The 18265-nt window shown below is 39.0% G+C and overlaps 2 protein-coding genes across 6 annotated transcripts in view; both read left to right on the plus strand.

Moving 5' to 3' along the window:
- Positions 1–18265, plus strand: part of LOC115574195 (heparan sulfate glucosamine 3-O-sulfotransferase 5) — a 108472-nt gene that overhangs the window by 45715 nt on the left and 44492 nt on the right. For 3 of the 5 annotated variants that reach the window (XM_030405537.1, XM_030405538.1, XM_030405536.1), the window contains one exon: positions 15875–15952. The exons of the other annotated variants lie outside the window; for them this stretch is intronic. The gene's annotated coding sequence lies outside the window, so the exon portion shown is untranslated. The remainder of the gene's footprint in view (positions 1–15874; positions 15953–18265) is intronic. 5 annotated transcript variants of the gene reach the window in all.
- Positions 6008–7066, plus strand: LOC115574572 (putative nuclease HARBI1). The gene is made up of 3 exons (XM_030406194.1): positions 6008–6196; positions 6308–6405; positions 6496–7066. The coding sequence occupies exons 1-3, from the start codon at positions 6008–6010 to the stop codon at positions 7064–7066; spliced, it is 858 nt and encodes a 285-aa protein (XP_030262054.1).

The raw sequence follows: 18265 nt of genomic DNA on the forward strand, positions 1-18265 counted from the left end.
TGAAAAAGGGTCAGAACAAGCTTTATGTTTGATTTTTTATTTTTTATTTTTTCTAATAAGTTTTAAGAATTGATCCAAAGCGATCCAAGAGGGACTGGATATGTAAAAAACCAGGTGATGACTCCTTTAAAAGTGCCTCTTTTGTCGTAATTATGCTTTCACATAAGGGTTTCACTCATATTCAATCACAAATAAAGCCTAGGTTGCTTTTTTGGTTTCACTTTAAGTCCACAGTCTGGACCCACTTCAGCTTTTCCAATGTTAATGGGACAAACAGATCACTTAAGACTTTGTGATATGCAAGAACTGTCTGGTGAAGGTAAAGTAAATGGGCAGCACCACGAACATGCAAAGTGGCCAATGCTAATGTTTTAAGTCAACCTGCAGTGATGAGGGTTAGGCTTTTTCTGCGTTGTTGTTGCGATATGAAAAATACAGGAATTTACTCCAGATAACTTGAATAGCTCTATTTAAAAAAAACAAAAAAACAAAAATGAACAATGATAATTGCTGGTTCACTGTGCATGCATGTTACTCACAAGCAGCAAAGATTTGTTTATAATGTTTCTATATCTTCTCTGCTGCTCCAGTAATTTCCTCTCAGAGGAAATTCAAGTTTTCTTTAAATCTAAGCCTTAATTTTTTAGTCAGAATTTTAAAACTCTCTTCATATCATGTCAATTAATGTCATAGTCATAAAACTCCGTAGGTCTTTTCTCATCCAATCTTTTCAGTCCCTACACATTGTCACATTAAGGCTAAATAATTTGTGATGGAAACTGACTTGCACTGATATGTTTAGTCTTCCTGTCTGTCACAAAGAGATCAAGCCAGCACACAGCGCCACAAAGTTCAGACTCTGATGAAACCAGCAAATCTCACTCATTAATAATTACAATCCAGCACACAAGGACATCTGTTTCCTGGGGCTGTATCAGCTCATACACAGTAACCTGATGCAAGAGGGCTAAAAGTGGACTTGTGGTGACACTGCAGTTTTTCTCCCAAACAACATCTCTCTCTCTCTCTCTCTCTCTCTCTCTGTATCTCTCTCTCTCTGTATCTCTCTCTCTCTCTCTCCATCTCTGTATATCTCTCTCTGTATCTCTCTCGGCTTGATGTCAGGTCATGTTATAAATTAACGCATTAGGAGTTTTGGTTAGCCTCCCCTGGCCTGATAAAAAGAGATTCCCACAGCTGTAGAGGTGGGATAAGAGCTAGTGGACATGAAATATATTTGTCATTGTTAATTATTTGACTGCCATAGCCCCACAAGAGACATCCAAACTAATTAACAAATTCAACTAGGAGAGCAGCAGGGGACATTATGGACACTAGAGGTGTGGAAATTTCTCAATTATCAGAGGCATCACAATGCATCAATGCAGAGACAGAGCATAACTGAGAGTCTGCTGCTTATGCTGATTGTTCGGTTGCAACGTTGCTCCCATGCTTTGAATTGTGGGCGGACTTTGGAGTGATAAAAAGATTCACAGAGTATTTTTTAAAACGGACCTCTCGGACTAAGTGTCAGAGTTTACGAACTTGCTGAGAAGCACAAACTGGATGTGAGTTCTGCCTCACAGCAATTACTTATCAGGCCATTTTCACCTAAGCTTACATCTGCAGCCATTAATAGTAACTCTTACAGCAAGCAAAGCTGATCGGTTAAATAAATGCCTTATCTTGAAGCTGCTATGCGAAAACAATATAATTACAACAAATGTGTAATGTTTTGTTTGTGTTGTGTTTATGTATTGAAAATATGCAGGTTTTATTTTGTGGTCTACCAAAGTCTGATTATTGGAAGGATTTTGAATAGAGCAGGAATTTGAATGATGAGAAAGTAGCTTTCACATTTTAGATGTGCCTTTTCTGGTTTTTTTTTGCGACATTCCAGATAATCATAAATCATATCATAATCATAAAATAATTTTTGCTTTTGTGGATTTGTATGACAGAATACGCACAGGTTCCAGCTGTGCAAATGGTAGGATATGCTGTGTGGATGCACTTTCAACAGGGAAATTACAGTAATCCAATAAAAAAAGGCAGAAACTGTGACTTCTTTTGTGTTCCATTTAACTATCTAAAATTCTAAATGGTGGTAGTTAATCCAGAAGGTTAGTCTGAAAAAAGGGAGTTTAGTAAACTGCATTCCCAGGATTGATACTTGAATACTTAATATGATTACAGGTAATAAAACTTCTTTATTTTCATTGGAAGTAGCCTCTTTATAATGCAAGATCAAGGATAGATTTCATGAAAGGACTTTCCTAAATCAAGTGCCAGTGTGGAGCTGGGAAATGTGGTTATCAAATTAATCTTGCTAATGCTACTATAGCAATATAATTTTTTATGTTGTTAAATTATTAATTTTGTTTCACAAGCATTAGGGCAGAAGGAGAGGTCGTCTCCCAGCCTGTTCGTCCATAATGCAGTGATAAAACTCTTCCTCTCTCTCCGTTTCTCACGTCCTCTTTCATTCAAGGTGCTCGTGTCAGTGATAATAAAATCCAGCCATGGGAGAAAGATTACACACGGGATATCACTGCAGACTCAGATTATGTAATAAAAAGGGCACTTCCAGTTTACTCCAACATAAGTCATATTTTTGTAGTTTGGGCTGTCATTTTGATCAACTATGACAGAACATATTCAAAGTCATTCTGGGACAACAAATCCTCCAAACCAAACAATGAAATGAAACAATATATACAACAACATGGTAAAAAAACAACCATTTCACAGCAGACATTTTAGCTTATCATTGAAAGAGTATTGCAAGTTGTAGGGGTGGGAATCTCTTGGCACCTCACGATTCGATTCAGAGGTCAACGTTTCAATTCTAAACCGATTCTCGATGCATCTTGATGCAACAGTTTTTTTGTGTACATTTCCATGCATGATTTAACATAATAATAATAACAATCATAATCATAATCATAAAATCTGAGTTTGCTAATCACTTCCTACTTTTGTGGTGATCATTAAAGAAGATCAACAGATTCATTAACTTAATGTTTAATAAATATTTAATTGTTTTAATATTTTATTAAAGAAAAGGCTTTTCTTTGTCACAAATATATGGGCCTTTAACACAGAATCCTCCTGTTACAGGCAATGAGCATATCTCGGAGAGAAAAACAATATACTGTAGCCTATATAAAAACCAAAAAGTTTTCAATGCAGTAAACAATGCAGCTTGCATTTCAACACATTATGGACCTATGTATCAACTTTCATACTAAACATGACTAGTTTTGGTCATTGATAATATAAAAATAAACAGATACATTTTTCTTCTCTATGTCTCATTAAAGAAAAAGCTGCTCTCAGTCAAAGATAAGAATATGACTTCTCCTATCACCAGGGTTCGTACGGGTGCTTGAATTCCTTGAAAGTGCTTGAATTTCAATGTTCTGTTTTAAAGGTCTGAAAAGTGCTTGGATTTTAGCTTAAGTGCTTGAAAGTGCTTGACATTATAACTCTGTGTCTTGGCAACATTGGGATCAGACTGGATAGTTTTCTTATTACAAGGAGAAATAAAATCAGTGTGTGTCGTCACACACGCAGCCTGGTAGCAATAGAGAAGGATGGCTGAGGAGAAGGTGAATTTGATGCAATTTGGACTGATGACACGTTTGATAGTAATAAACTTTGATAAATAAGCGAAAAGCTTATAAAAGTTTATGTCAAAAAAGAAAATGACAGGGTGCTCTCAGGTCTCTCTTTGTCCCGGTGCAAGTGTACCTGAAGAACGCCAAGTGGCTTCCCTTTTTTTGGATAAAACTTTGTGTTCTCCTTTAATTTCTAAAGTTTTTGCTATCATGAAACATCATTCAAAATCCTCCTGTTATGAGCGATAGGGAGCATATCCCAACGCTATGCTACTTTATGCAGCTTGCATTTCAACACATTGTCCAACAATTTTTTGCACAACGTGTTGAAATGCAAGCGGTGCGCAACAAAGCACGACTGTACAGAGTTTAGACTGTGTAGAGTTTGTAATTCGCTTCACTCTTTCCGAGTTGGGTGGAAGATTTGATATCACTTGCTCAATGGTCCTCTAGCTGGAAGCAACTACAACCATGCTTCCACACATTTGCTTTTAAAGCAGAGGCTGCCGGTTGAATGCTGCGCTCAGCAATCTCATGTTTATTTGTTATGTGTGCACCATCGACTGTCTGGAGCAAAACAACAGCACGTCTGTCTGCACAGAGTGTCGCCATGATGATCCTAACCAGTCTTCCCCAATGTCCAAATTATATCCTACAGCTTCAGGAGGCAGTGCTTCCATACATGGTTATCTGTTTAACAACAAGTCAGTACTGTAGTGGAGATCTTAGAGCTGCCTGGAGAGGAATAAAACCTATGGCATCAATTAATCAGTCATCTTGTGAGACCAGCTAATCCGAGTAAATGGTGAGGATGATAACAACTTAACAAACTATTCTAATTCATATTTCTCTTGGTTTGAAAGGTCTAATTTATGAATAATATTTCCATGTTGTGGGTATCTCTGTCCCCTGACTCCATCTGTGGCCACACTCTGCCACACTGTGCTGACCAGCTTAGTGAAGTGTTCACACTATTGTTCCAGATGTGTGTTGAGAGTGGCCAGATACTGACTATGTGGAAGACAGAAGCTGAATTCTTTTAATGTTTCTAAGAGCATTTTATGTAACTTTTATCATTCTTTTATTGAAAGTCTGTTGATGCTTTCTTTTATTTGTTGGTTTTATGGTATATCTGTGAGGGAGAAGAATTGTCTCAGCAGCATAATCAAAGTCTGTTCCAAGATCATTGGAGTCCAGCTAACAGACTTAAGCTCCAATCTCCAAATTAATTTATTCCTTCATTCAATCAGGCTTTTAAATGCTGCTGACAGCAAAATAAACACAGGCCAGGCAAACCTGAGAGCCTTAATGTGTATATTTATTCATTATTATTATTATTTATTATTTTTTTATTGTTACTTGCTGCTAGCTCCGGTCACCCATGCCAACCTGCAGTACTGACAGAGTGGATGCTGTATGTGTTGTTGTTGTTGCTTTTATGTGACTTGAGGCTGCACACTGAGTTGCCCTGCGGGGATAAATAAAGTTGTTTGATTTGATTTGATTTGATTGGACATAGCAAGAGGGTGATGCAGAGTCTCTCCCCTCTAGCCAGAGGACTAAGAGGTAAAATAGGTCAGAGAAACTTAATCTGTAAACATAGATAGATTGAAAGTCTCCTTACGAGGTTTAGGCAAACAGTTAGCTTTGCCCTGGCTTGGTTCGTCGGACATCTGTTCTGTAGACACATCTACAGTAGCTTTGAGTGTCTAGGTTGTAGAGACTATGAGAAGATTGCTCATAGAGCAATCGTCACTATCCTTATTCAGACTTTAACATATGTACAAGGCACATTTTACTTCCTATTTTATGGAGACATAATGTCCTGGAAAAGTCATATTTCTTCCCCAACAGTACTAATAACATTATCAGTGCCTTTGCTCCATCTAAGTGTCCCACTCATAGCGGTTTCACACTGGCACGGTTCTGGTTCTGGCACTGGTTCGGTTCTGGAGTCTCAGAACCTTGGTGCTGTCTGGCGAACCAGCCTGCTTTCACACCGGTTTAAGTGGAACCAAAGTTGGAGGATGTCATTCCGCGTCACACAGGCGGAAGTAAACACAGCAACGGCAAAATGGCAGGTCGTGTGGATTATTTACGAGCGTTTGCTTTGTTACTGCAGCTATTTGCTAACATCCAACACGCCAACACCAACATGCACCAATTGATGATGACAAGACGTAGAAGACGATTACGTATAAGGCGAAATGGTATGTAAAAAGTATATTTGTATATTTATATGTTTAACGTTATAACGGTTATAACAGTTATGCAGACGTAGCTAACGTTAGCCTGGCTAACTGTTAGCCTACAACGTATCAAACAAAGCATGGGAAGAAAACATGAATATAATGGAACTTTTAACTCTACAGGCAATCATAAACGCCATGAGAAGAAGACAGAGGGTGTGGGCACATCCCCGTTCACAGGAGTGGTGGGATGGTGTTGTTCCTGGCTTCAACAACGACATGTTCATGAGGAACTTTAGAGTGTCACGGGAGTCTTTTAGCTACATCTGCCGTCGTCTAAGCCCCGTCCTGCAAAGGAAGACCACCAACTACCGTCTGCCCATGCCTGTCAATAAACGGATCGCCATTGCCCTGTGGAGACTGGCCACCAACAATGAGTAAAGGAGTGTGAGTCACCTTTTTGGCGTTGGTGTTTCAACTGTATGCCGTTGTGTGCAGGACTTCTGCTATGCTGTCATCAAGGTGCTGCTTCCTGACCACATCAAGACCCCTGATGCCAGAAAGTTGATGGAGATGGCTACATTTTTTGACAACAGGTGGGGGGCACCTCAGTGTGTTGGAGCAATAGACGGCAGCCACATCCCCATTTTAGCACCTGAAGTGTTCCCACGCGACTTTCATAACAGAAAGGGATGGCACTCCATCATCTTGCAGGATGTTGTTGATGGCAAGGGTCTGTTCTGGAACGTGTGTGTAGGCTTCCCTGGCAGTGTACATGATGCACGTGTGCTCAGACAGTCCCATTTCTGGGAAATTGTAAATGACGGACAGTTCTTCAAACAGCATACTGTCAATATTGCTGGACGTGATTTAGGACACTACATAATCGGAGACCCTGCCTACCCACTGCAACCTTGGCTGATGAAGCCTTTTTCTGATACAGGCCGACTGACCCAGGAGCAGCACAACTACAACGCCAGACTCAGCAGCGCCAGGGCAATTGTGGAGACCACCTTTGGGAAATTGAAAGGCCGATGGAGGTGTCTCCTGAAGAGGAATGACTCCCAAGTGGACCTCACCAAGAAGATGGTCCTAGCATGTTGTGTGTTGCTCAACATTTGTGAAGAGCATGGCGATCGTTACCTGGAAGGCCCTACAGTGATGGAGAATGTGCAGCCACCTGTTCGCATGTTACAGGAACATCACCAGGAAGGAGCTGATGTGAGAGCTGCACTGCTTGAATATTTCAACTCTTGAATGATCACCGGATTATATTGTACAGTATTTGTTTTCCATTATTTTTTTTATGCCTTCTCACCTGACCTGAAAATGAGGTCACATTTTGATGTCAGAAAAGTTAATGACAGAGTTAGTTACTTTGAGAGAATTTGTTGTCAGTTTTGACCTACTTTATTTATTAGTTATGTTGCTGTTGTTAGCACATACTGTAGTCGTTCCTGCATAGTTTCTGTACTCACCTGTCATGAACATGTCAACAGCTGACTGCATCCAACAGAGACCATAATCTCACATTTGTATAGTTATACAAATAGTTGTATAGTTGTTGTACTGTTTTGTTTTTGTTGTTGAGAGAGATGTGGCATTTATGTTCACACATTTTTTTTATTAACAGAAGGTCCTTTTTCATACAGTGCCTTTGTTTCAACAATGTAAATAAACACAAACAGCAAAGGTCTGATTTAAAAAGTAAAAGTGTCATGTCTTTCTTACAAAATATATACAGTATGACAGATTGTGCAGATGTCTGTCTGGTCAAATCTTCATTTTTAAACATAAATATGTTAACATATATTATCATATATTAACAACATCTTAACTTTATATAAAGTAACAAAAATGTAAAATGCAAACTGTCAAATATAAAATGTAAACAAAGAAACATCAACATAACAAACTTGGCTTAAAAATCATGTCAGTTTTCTGAACATGAGTAACCTTCTATGGCAGAGACCATCCTCTCCACCAACCCCAGCAGAGAAGAGGTGCTCTGCTGCATCTGCTGCATCATCCTCTCCTCTCTCTCCTCCGCCCTCTCTTCTGACTTCGCCAGGTAATCAAGAAGATCCAGGTTGTCATCGCTCTTCCTTTTTCCTGGGTAACAGAAAACTGGTATTAAGCAATGCAGAAATCATTTTCCCTGGTGGCGCCTGAGGTCAGGAAGACAGGACAGATTCAATATGCACCTGAACTATGTGTTAGTTTAAATATAACCAGGGGTGATTTACATTGAAATCCAAAGCAATCTTCATAAATAATCATCATCATCATCATCATCATCATCATCATCATCATCATCATCATCATCATCATCATCACTAGAAAGGGGGTGTCGCCCCAAATACTTACTTCCTTTTATCCTTGCTTGCCTCTGGTCAGGGATTTCTCTCTCCTCAGAAGCAGCACTGGTGTCATGTCTGCTGGTGGAGGGCTCACTGTTGGTGTTGGTGTCGGATAATTCTGAAGGCGATGTTAAATCAGATGATTCATCAGGCTTAGATATAGCCTATTTGACACACTGCATACTGTTTTATTATTACTAAAATATCCTTGCTATGTCTTCATCTGTGCAATTACTGTTTAGATCTCACTGATGCACTACTTTCAACCATAATGGTGCATTAATAATGGTGAAAATGAAACAATTAGTATAACTGCAATAATTCATGAATGATGTTCACTGTATAATGTTAACACTAGAACGGCCAGGACGGTCATTTTGACCGTTTTCAAATTTATATGTGCAATAACTTTTTTGAATGAAAAAAATGCAATGCTGCCTTTCCACAACTTTTCCTAAAAGTGTTTGAATTTTAATTTTAAATAGTTTTTATATAAATTACACAAAAGACAAATGAAACATGATAGGTTATACCTATTCCGGCCATAAGCGGTCATATTGACCGCACATCATTTCGCGGCTTTCATCGTTTCGTTTTTCGCGCGGTTTGCTGCTCTCTTTGTCTCTCTTGTCTCTAACTTTGTTAGAGGTCTCCAGCTGTGCTTCTTTGCGATTGCAATTGAGTGATGAATGCCTTCATTGTTGAATGATATTTTACCGGAACACACGGATGTCAACAAACAGGTAAGTAGCTCCTTGCACAAACACACTGTTTTAACTACTTTTTTTATTCATTTTGAGTCATACACGCTACAGTGCTGTGTACTAAGGTGTCTGCTGATGTTGCATAACTTTTGGTGTGAGATGTGGAGCATGTTAAGACGCTTAAAACACAGTGTAAAGTTCTGACCCCATGTTGTTAGCTGTCAATGCTAAGTCTCCGTTCACGGAGCTCTGTAATGGCTGGACCAAATTTGTTCGCGTCTTCGGTACTGGCAAGTCAAGGGTAGCTTGAGCAATGAAGCTGCATGTTTAAATTGACCGAAGTTCTCCTTTAAATTCACAACCTGGACTGTTTGCTAACATCAGCTGAGCTACTTGTTAACTGCTTATGTAAATTTGCACCAGGCAGCATTTCGAGTTTTTTTAAAGGCTGAAGCTATACAAAAACTGTCAGTAAAAAGATTGGATCAACTGATATGGCTCATTAATGATGGAGATCAGTGATAGATGATTAAAAAAACATGATCAGGGCATACCTAGTTAAAACCAAATCTTAGAGACTTAAAAATTGCACGAGCAAGGTAGGGCTCAATGTTCTCTGGCGTCAGGTGTGCAAGAGACAGTCAATTAGACCACTAACAATGGTCAGTGAGTAGGTCACAGTTTTCAAAAGCATTCAATGTTGCTGAACATTTAAATGAATGAAATATAAGCATTGCTCTCTTGTGCAGCATTCCACTTCTTTAAAATAGTACAAGATGGGTATGTCTGTTCATTTCAGGCGACATGATGAAGCCTAGCGCTTGGATGCTGTCCACTGAAGGACAGGTGGTGATGGGACCACATGAGCATTCTCTAATTTGTCCTCTGTATTTGGTCAATCTGAATCAAATTCAGCAGATGAGCACTCCTCAACTTTCTCCTTTTGATAGCATGGCAAAGAGAGCACACAACCTGTGAGCTGTGGACATGTTTGGTAAACTTCATCAACTTTAGTGCATTATTGTCTCAGGAATTTCCATTACTAATGTTTTTTTTTCCATGTTTGCATGTGTATCTCAATTTCTACACGATTGATTTGCTTGCTTGTATAAATCTTGCTTGGCTTTCAATACTAATTCTTTGGTGTAGGTCGGATTTAGTTAAAGAGGAAGGGGCACCACTGCATGTGCCTTGGATAAACAATGCAATATTACATTTGTAAAACTGAAAGTTGTCTTTGCTTTATTGTTTACAGGTGCTTCTTGGGTATTAACCCTGAGATGGGCTCAAATTCAAAGAAGAAGCGTGGAGGCATCAATCAACACTTGAGCACGCTCCAAAGGAAACTTGTTGACTTTGAGTGGTCAATGTAAATATGAAATTGTTACGTAGTTGATGCAAGTATGTTCATATTGTATATGTTCATAAGTTGTGAATTGTTTATACTGTATTGTTTATACTGTATATCTTTAGCTGTAACCTGATTACATAACTACCCTTAGCCATGTAACACATCAATACTGGTATCAATATTGACATTAGACAGGGAATTAATATATCAGCACTTAATAGCTGAATCTACTCTTTAAAAATGAAAATTCATGTTCATGTTTATGTTCAGAGACAGCTCTAGTAAATTGTAGAATTTGATAGTTTTATAATTATTAAAACATTAAAATGAGTATTGTCTTTGTTTTCTTTGTTCTTGTTTTGACTTTTAATTTAGCAAATCCAAAGCATGTTTGTGTGGTAAAATCACAGGTAACAAGTCAAATTTGCAATATGTTACAGTATTATTTAAGTTGTAAATTTACAGTAAATTACTGGCTACTGGTTGCATTACTTTTACAATAAAAAATTAAAAATACAGGCAATTACTGTAATTTACATACAGCAAGATACTGTAATTCCACAGCTACATACTGCTATATCACAGTAATTCCATGGGCATGGCAACTGTGAAGTTACAGTATACAGCTGTAGATGCATTGTATTGTACTGTGAAATATTTACAGTACATTATTGTGAAACATGTACAGTTCATTACTGTGAAATATTCACAATGAATTACTATAAAATTACTGTGAAAGTAATGCAACTAGTAGCCAGTAATTTACTGTAAATTTACAGTGAAAAAATTTACATTTTACTGTTTTGTTTTCTCTGTGGAACTTTGGGGCTCTTTAATCGTATAAAAGACCAGCTGGCAATTGGGCAGGCTGCAAACCATCCAGCAGTTTAGTCCAATTGTCTTTACCATATCATGTTTAGGAAATATCAAAACTAAGCTCAAATAGTTGGGTTTGTAAACTGAAGTTTACTTTGGACTGTTTGGGTAATATGTTTAGTGCTTTTCTCTTCAAAATGACTTTTCTAACTTCTGGGTTTGTTAACTTACTGCAATGTCTTAGCTATGCCACTGGGTTCCCCAGGCTCAGCATTGAATTTGGTGTCTACAGTGATGAAATAAGTTATGAAAACTTCCAGCTTGCCTGTGTGCCGAGAGGAGTTGAATAAGGAGAGAGACTGGCAGAGAGAAAGAGCAAGCGACCCACAAATCAACACTGTATCAGAAAGTGTGAAAAAATGTGTTATCTCTTTGTGACTCACATTGTGTGCCAGCAGCAGGGAATACTGCTCTCTCTCGTCTCATCTGTTTCATCCAAGTTCAATGTTGCTGTTAATAATTAGAGAAGAGGTGTAAAACACCAGTGATTCACCAGCATAACAATCTGTTGCTCACAGAGCTCTCATTTTAATAATTAAAATGAATCCACTCGTGTGCATATTTGCATGAATTAAATAAATATCTGTTCTGCAAGCCTTGGCAAACATATTCCTATCACAGTAATATGTAAGCATGGTCAAGATTGGCTGAGTCTATTGTCATATAGGCACGGCAATCTCCACATTGGCAGTGATACCAGGGATAAGCACAGGTCCATTACCTTATATGTATGACCCCATCATGTGTGATATACTGGATCCCCCCACTGCAGTCGGTCTTTTACCTGATTAAAGTGCTCCACAGTCCTCCAGGGCACTACAGCTTGTGGGATTTGACCTTGTAGCCACTGACCTCCTGGGTTAGCCTTGAGCAATGTAATCACAACACATCCTGGCTGCCATCTCCAGCTCTACCTGAACCAAGTGAACTGAACCACAGTATAACTCTTCTGAATTGCTCTCTGCTTTGAATTAAACAAATATTATTTTGATATAACATTCTCATAATTTGGTATTGCTGCACTAAATATCTAAAAGCCTGCTTTAAAGAGGAAATTTAAAAAACGTTTATTTTCCCCTTGCAAATAAAGAATGAGAATGATTGCCTTCCAACATGACCTGGATTCTGACAATATTTGACTTCTAATACACAAAACCACTGTTCCTATGGAACCCAAACAACACTGGAGTTCTGAGGTCAATATGATGTAAATATTTCACAGTTCAAAAAAATCCAAACAATTGCTGATAGTTGGGTTGTTTTTTAGATTCCATCACTTAAGTTAGCAGTTTATAGCTAATGTTATCTAGCTAGCTAGCAAAAATAGCAGACTACTACCATATGAAACACATTTACATGTAACGTTACTGTTTACATGCAGGCCAACGTTCACACATACTGTGGCTCTAATCCATATAGCAGTGTTCACACATGTACTGCTACCCTGGGCTGTTTGGTCATTAGCCAGACCAGCTGTGAATGCACCTTACAATCCCTATAAAGAATAATCGTTGCCACCTATCACATAAGATCCCATCACCAACCTAACTCCAGACTTCATGTTTTAAACATAGACAGAATCAGTAACATTGTTATGCCCCATAAACACAGTCAGATGTAACATTATGTCCTGTAAACACATTTAGTTCTCCGTCCTTGTCCAGTTTTCTGTATTTAATATAATTTTTGCAGAGATGATGGAACTCCTTTGTCTAAGGCCGGGTTCTCCAAGGTGTACAACACAAAGTCCAGCAAGTATGGCTTGTACACACTACTGTCAAAATGCATAGAAAAAATAATAAGACTGTGAAACTATGTAAATTACTCTGACAGTACAACAATTGTAATAATCAAGAGTCTTACCTGATTCAGTTGTTAATTTTAGTGCCTCACGTAAAATGTAAGAACTGCAATGGGTTGGTTGTTTATGCTGGAATTGTAAAAGAAAGGCATTTATCATTTTCAAGACTTTATTCAAACAGTTCACACAATGACAAATACTAGATGGCAGAGTTCCAGCAGTTGATGTGATTGCTCCAAATGTAGTCCCCCTAATTCTGCAACACGATTAGATAATAGAATAGAATTCAATAAGAATTGAACAATAGAAGCGCAGTGTAGAGGTGGCAGTTGCCGGGTCAGGCTGTGGATAACAGGTGGAGAGGAAAGGCCAACAGCTGAGATGGTAGCGGCTCGGTGGGAACGCGCATTTAGACGTACGGTGGTGGTCAGCTGGTGTGGTAGGAGGGCTCACTCGCATCAGCTGTGGTAGGAAAGAAGATGCTGGGGGAGTGAGATACGGAAGGTGCTTGGTGTACTCGAGGCTGGTGACCGAGGTGCAGGAGGCTGTGTGGCAGCGGGTGGCAATCATGACTAGGGAGGTTGAGGAGAAAGCAGGAAAGCTAAAGGACATGTAAGCAAATGATAGAGGAAAGGACATGAGAGATTCAGCCATCTACTACTTTGTGGAATTGAAAACAATCTGGCAATGAGAGTGGAGCAGTGTATTTAAGCTGGAAAGGCTGATAAGATGTGTTTCAGGTGTGTGAGACAGGAGCTCCCGCCCTCCAGAGAAACCATGCCCAGCCTCTGAAACGCACCTCTGGAACACACAGGCAGGAAGAACCCACACCAAGCACCAAAAAAACCCATACAGCAAATCCAAATCATGACATGGATGAAAATAATCTCTCAGTATTATGCTTGTAGACTTAACAGCCACTTTTGATTCAATTGATCAAAACATCCTAATTGATTCAATAAATGTGTTTGACTCTTGCTCATTTCTACAGTGGTTTAAAACATATGTCTGGCAGAGTTGTTCAGTCTGTATATGCTGCCACAGGGAAATATCATCAGACAACCTGGTGTTAATTTTCACAGCTATGCCGATGATACCCAACTGTACATCGTATCCCCTAAACTCCTCAGTCCTACTGATAAACTGTTTCAGTGTATTGATCACCCAGACAGATACTGAGAGACTTACACATTCTTTTTTCATGAGCAGCTATGATTACTGCAGTGTCCTTCTCTCTAGGCCATCTAAAAAAGCAATACATAAGCTACAGTTCGTTCAAAATGCAGCAGCACATAAACTGACCAAGACCAGAATGAGAGCCCACATTCCACCTGTCATAAAGTCCCTTTATCGGTTACCAGTCCATTTTAGAAAATATTTTGGTGTCCTTTTATTGGTGTTTAAATCACTGTGGACTAGCTTCTATGTACATCTGAGACATGCTTTTTATTAACGCTCCATCTAGATTCGTCAGGCTTCCTGGTGGCTAGATGGGTGTATTGCCAAAGCTGTAAGCGAGCTAGTCGGACAGGATTGGAAGAGAAAGTGCAGCCAACATTTCCCAATACTGACATGGTAGCTTAACAGCAGTGAGTACTAACAATAGCCATGTTTGTTGTTTACGTTCATTGTAATGTTAGGGCATTCTTTTGTTACATGCAATACATGAGGTAAAACTTGTTAGGTAAGGTTAGCAATTACAACAACACACTATGCTCACCCTATGACTAAAAAAGCTAAGAGAGCCTGTTGAACATAGGGAACTAGCCACTAACACATCTCCCAGCCTGCCAGAGAGAGCTATGGGGCAGTCCCTGTTGGTGTAGTAATGCAGTGTGTGTTCTTGTGTTTTGGAGGAGCGGCTCTGGAGGGAGGCCTTAAGGGAGGTGGTGGAATTTCTTTCAAAATGTTGCTTGTTTTGCTAGTTGCTCTATTTTTACCAACCCCGGGTTAATGTTTGCCACTTCACAAGGCAAATATAAACTCTAGTCTCTGGTGGACACATTATGTAATGGGTTTCTAAATAACCTCAAACATGTCTGTGTTTTTCTGCTGCAGTTTTATGTTACTTACTGCCTGACCTCCATGTTGATTTAGTATTTCCACAATATTTCCATATAATCAGCAAAAAATATCGGCCGACCTATTTATCAGCAAGGATGCTGTTTCTGCCTCTAAAGCATGTGTGTTTTGGTGTATTTTGCTTTGCTCCAAAGTGCACAGTGTTTGCAGTACCATCAGGACGTACAATTTCAGCATCACTGACCGCAGTGTGAACTGAACTCCTGATCTTTACACACTGCAAGTGCTTTGCTCCTCCTAGATAGATAGATGCTTAGGGATCGAGGAGTAAAGGTAAATGGAACATAACGTGCAAAAGGATAGGGTGTCAGTTTATTTGCAGAAAAAATAAGCCACGGTCAGCTCTCAGAACACGAGAGCATCTATAATCATCTAAACCCGGAGGAAACCTTGTTCTGTCAGACAGTTACCTTAGAACAAAGTTTTTCATGTGCAGTTTTTGCACAGCGGTGGTCACTGTTTACATTACCAGTTTCTGGCATTTGAATATACAAATCTTCTCTTCCTAGAGTGTCCACACACTCAATGGGCTGGTTTTGATTAACTGGGGAGGGGAGAAATTTACACCAGTGTGTTGTGTTCTATATTCATCGGGGGTATATTTTAACTTCAGTCTCCCAACTGGATGCCAGGCATACAAACTAGAAACTAGATTAACCTTTCCTCAGGCCAGGAGCAGAGAATCAGTCGGTGGGTCTGTTCAGACATTTCCATGGTGTGATGGTTTGTAATTTAAAATGGGTGGAGGCAGGACATTTTTCCATTTAACTTTATGTTCTTTGTACTCTTCACCAAAGTTCTTTAGTTCTTTGAAGATAAAATGAAAAAAAAAAAAAAAAAAAAAAGGATTTTCCATTGGCTTTAGTCTGACATTTAGCTTCTGTATTCTAGATACCGGACCTGTGTGTGTGTGCATGAAGAAGTATCCATGTCCAAATCATCGCCTCTGGCAGTCATGAGGAATAGAGGGTATGTACTGACATCTCTTATTTACACATACCACACCCTTCACTCCTGGTAAGCAGCTAAACAAACGCAATTTTTCTGATATTAAAGGTGCCATACAGAGAGGTACATAAAAAAATATCTTGAAATAGTAGTTAGCAGAGATGGGACCAAGTCACATATGTGCAAGTCTCAAGTAAGTCTCAAATCTTAACCTTCAAGTCTCAAGTAAGTCCCAAGTCATTTTTTCTTGGGCAAGTCAAGTCAAGTCACAGGTTATATCTAGTCTAGTCTAGTCAAGTCCTGTACTAGTTCAAGTCAAGTCCAAGTCAAGTCACCTTATTATTGCAATTTAACCCACAGAATCTGATCTTAATAAAGTGAAAATACAAGATATAAGTAACTGTCAGTAAAAATCAATGGCCAATGTGTCCAACCTGTTTAAAAATGACAATACTTTGGATTTGCATTGTAATTACTGATATTCAGTAAAATACATAATGGAATCAAACAAAACAGAAATTTACATTTACTCAGCTGTTAACCCAAATCAACTTCATATGCTGTTTTTTTAACTAGGGGATACTTCATTTTAAAATCCTATTTATTTCATGTACTGTTTGAACATATGTATTCCATTTTAAATTATACCTACTTAGCTAAGTTTTAAAACCATATTTGTGTCATGATCTGTTTTTAAGCAGCATCTACTTTATTTACTAGTGTTTTAGCTTGCAGTAATTACTCAATTTTAAGACAATTGCTTCATGTAGTCCATCTCAAACAGTATTCATTCAACTTCACAACCTTAGTTACTACCACTACTTTTAGGTGACTTCATCGCTGCGATATTTACTTTGCAGGGATGACCCCCACGTGCACACACGCGCGCGCACACACACACACACGCACACACAGAGGTAGCGGCCAAAATCACGCAGGCGGCCCGCCGTTGCTTAAGAGGCAGGAAAAACAGTGGGTAATGATTCGGTGTTGGCGGGCTTGTATGTTATTTAGCTCATTTAACCCTGTGTTGCTCGTTTGTAAAACGTACAGCCAGTCTTGTGATGAACCGGTCGGAAGGTTCGCTCACGTTGTCTGGGGTTGATGTTGGCAAATTAAAAACAAGAAGTTACACCAAACCGACCTTCCCCACCCCCACCTCCGTATCATATCAAGCTAAAGTTAGCTAACTACCGACTAGGCTAACAGGATAATATTAGCTAATTGACAAGCACTTACTGGGCAGAATGGCTCTTCAAATGACGAACAAAGTTTGAAGTTGTCGCTTGGCTGTCCGAGATGTTTATGTCGCATGTCTTGCACTGTGCTTTGCGTCTTTTGCCGTCAAAATGGTAATTCCCGAAAGCCGAAGACGATGACTCTCAGCACCCCTCCTGCTGCCATGTTGATGCAGATCTGATATTAGAGGGCGGGTTTCTCAAATAAACACATAAGGTACGTAGAGAGGGCATGATTGATTGACAGGGTAGTGATCCAATCATGACAATGCCATTCTCAGCCTGCGCTCCTACCGGGTAATCGTCATATATATATATATATATATATATATATATATATATATATATATATATATATATATATATATTTTAAATTAATGTATTAATATATATTCAAACTGAAATCCTGAACTGAATAACACTCAAGTCATTCAAGTCATTGTGTCTCAAGTCAAGTCAAGTCCCGAGTCATTAACTTCCAAGTCCGAGTTGAGTCTCAAGTCTTCTTTTTTTTTTCAAGTCAAGTCACAAGTCATTAAAACAGCGACTCGAGTCGACTCGAGTCCAAGTCACATTGACTCGAGTCCCCATCTCTGGTAGTTAGGTCCGTTAGAATCCAGAATAAACTGTATAATAATCAGCTGCTTTTCGACACAAATTCAAAGAGGCACTGCAGTTTGACTCACAGCTTATAAATCTATTTTCAGTCCTTCATCCTCACCCAACTATTGGGAATCTTAATTCTCGTCAGACGAGAATTCAAATAGATTAAAGTCACCAATCAAGTTTAGCCTTAGATTTTCAACAAACCCTAAAAAAATAAAAATAAAATATTCAGTATATTTCATATATTTTGGACATTATTCAAAGTTTTCACAGCCAGCAATGCACATTTGGCATCAGCTTATGAACAGGCAGCATTCACAACCGCAAGTTCTTCAGAACTTGCCTTCTCTAGTTCCATTAACCTTCTATAGAGCACCAGATCCACTGGCACCAAAACAGCCACAGAGCATATGCTACCACCTCCAAACATATTGCTGCTCATTTTGGTCAAAACACTTTTTTTTTTCCTCGTTTTTATTTCCTCTGACCA

The sequence above is a fragment of the Sparus aurata genome, chromosome 22 (assembly GCF_900880675.1).
Source record: "Sparus aurata chromosome 22, fSpaAur1.1, whole genome shotgun sequence".
Classification (NCBI taxonomy): Eukaryota; Metazoa; Chordata; class Actinopteri; order Spariformes; family Sparidae; genus Sparus; species Sparus aurata.

What these genes read in the sequence shown, in the direction of transcription:
- LOC115574572 (XM_030406194.1), top strand. Translation starts at nt 6,008, where the DNA reads ATGAGAAGAAGACAGAGGGTGTGGGCACATCCCCGTTCACAGGAGTGG. An exon ending in ACTACCGTCTGCCCATGCCT is followed by an intron (nt 6,197 to 6,307) that starts GTCAATAAACGG and finishes CGTTGTGTGCAG; the next exon opens with GACTTCTGCTATGCTGTCAT. An exon ending in GCTACATTTTTTGACAACAG is followed by an intron (nt 6,406 to 6,495) that starts GTGGGGGGCACC and finishes CTTTCATAACAG; the next exon opens with AAAGGGATGGCACTCCATCA.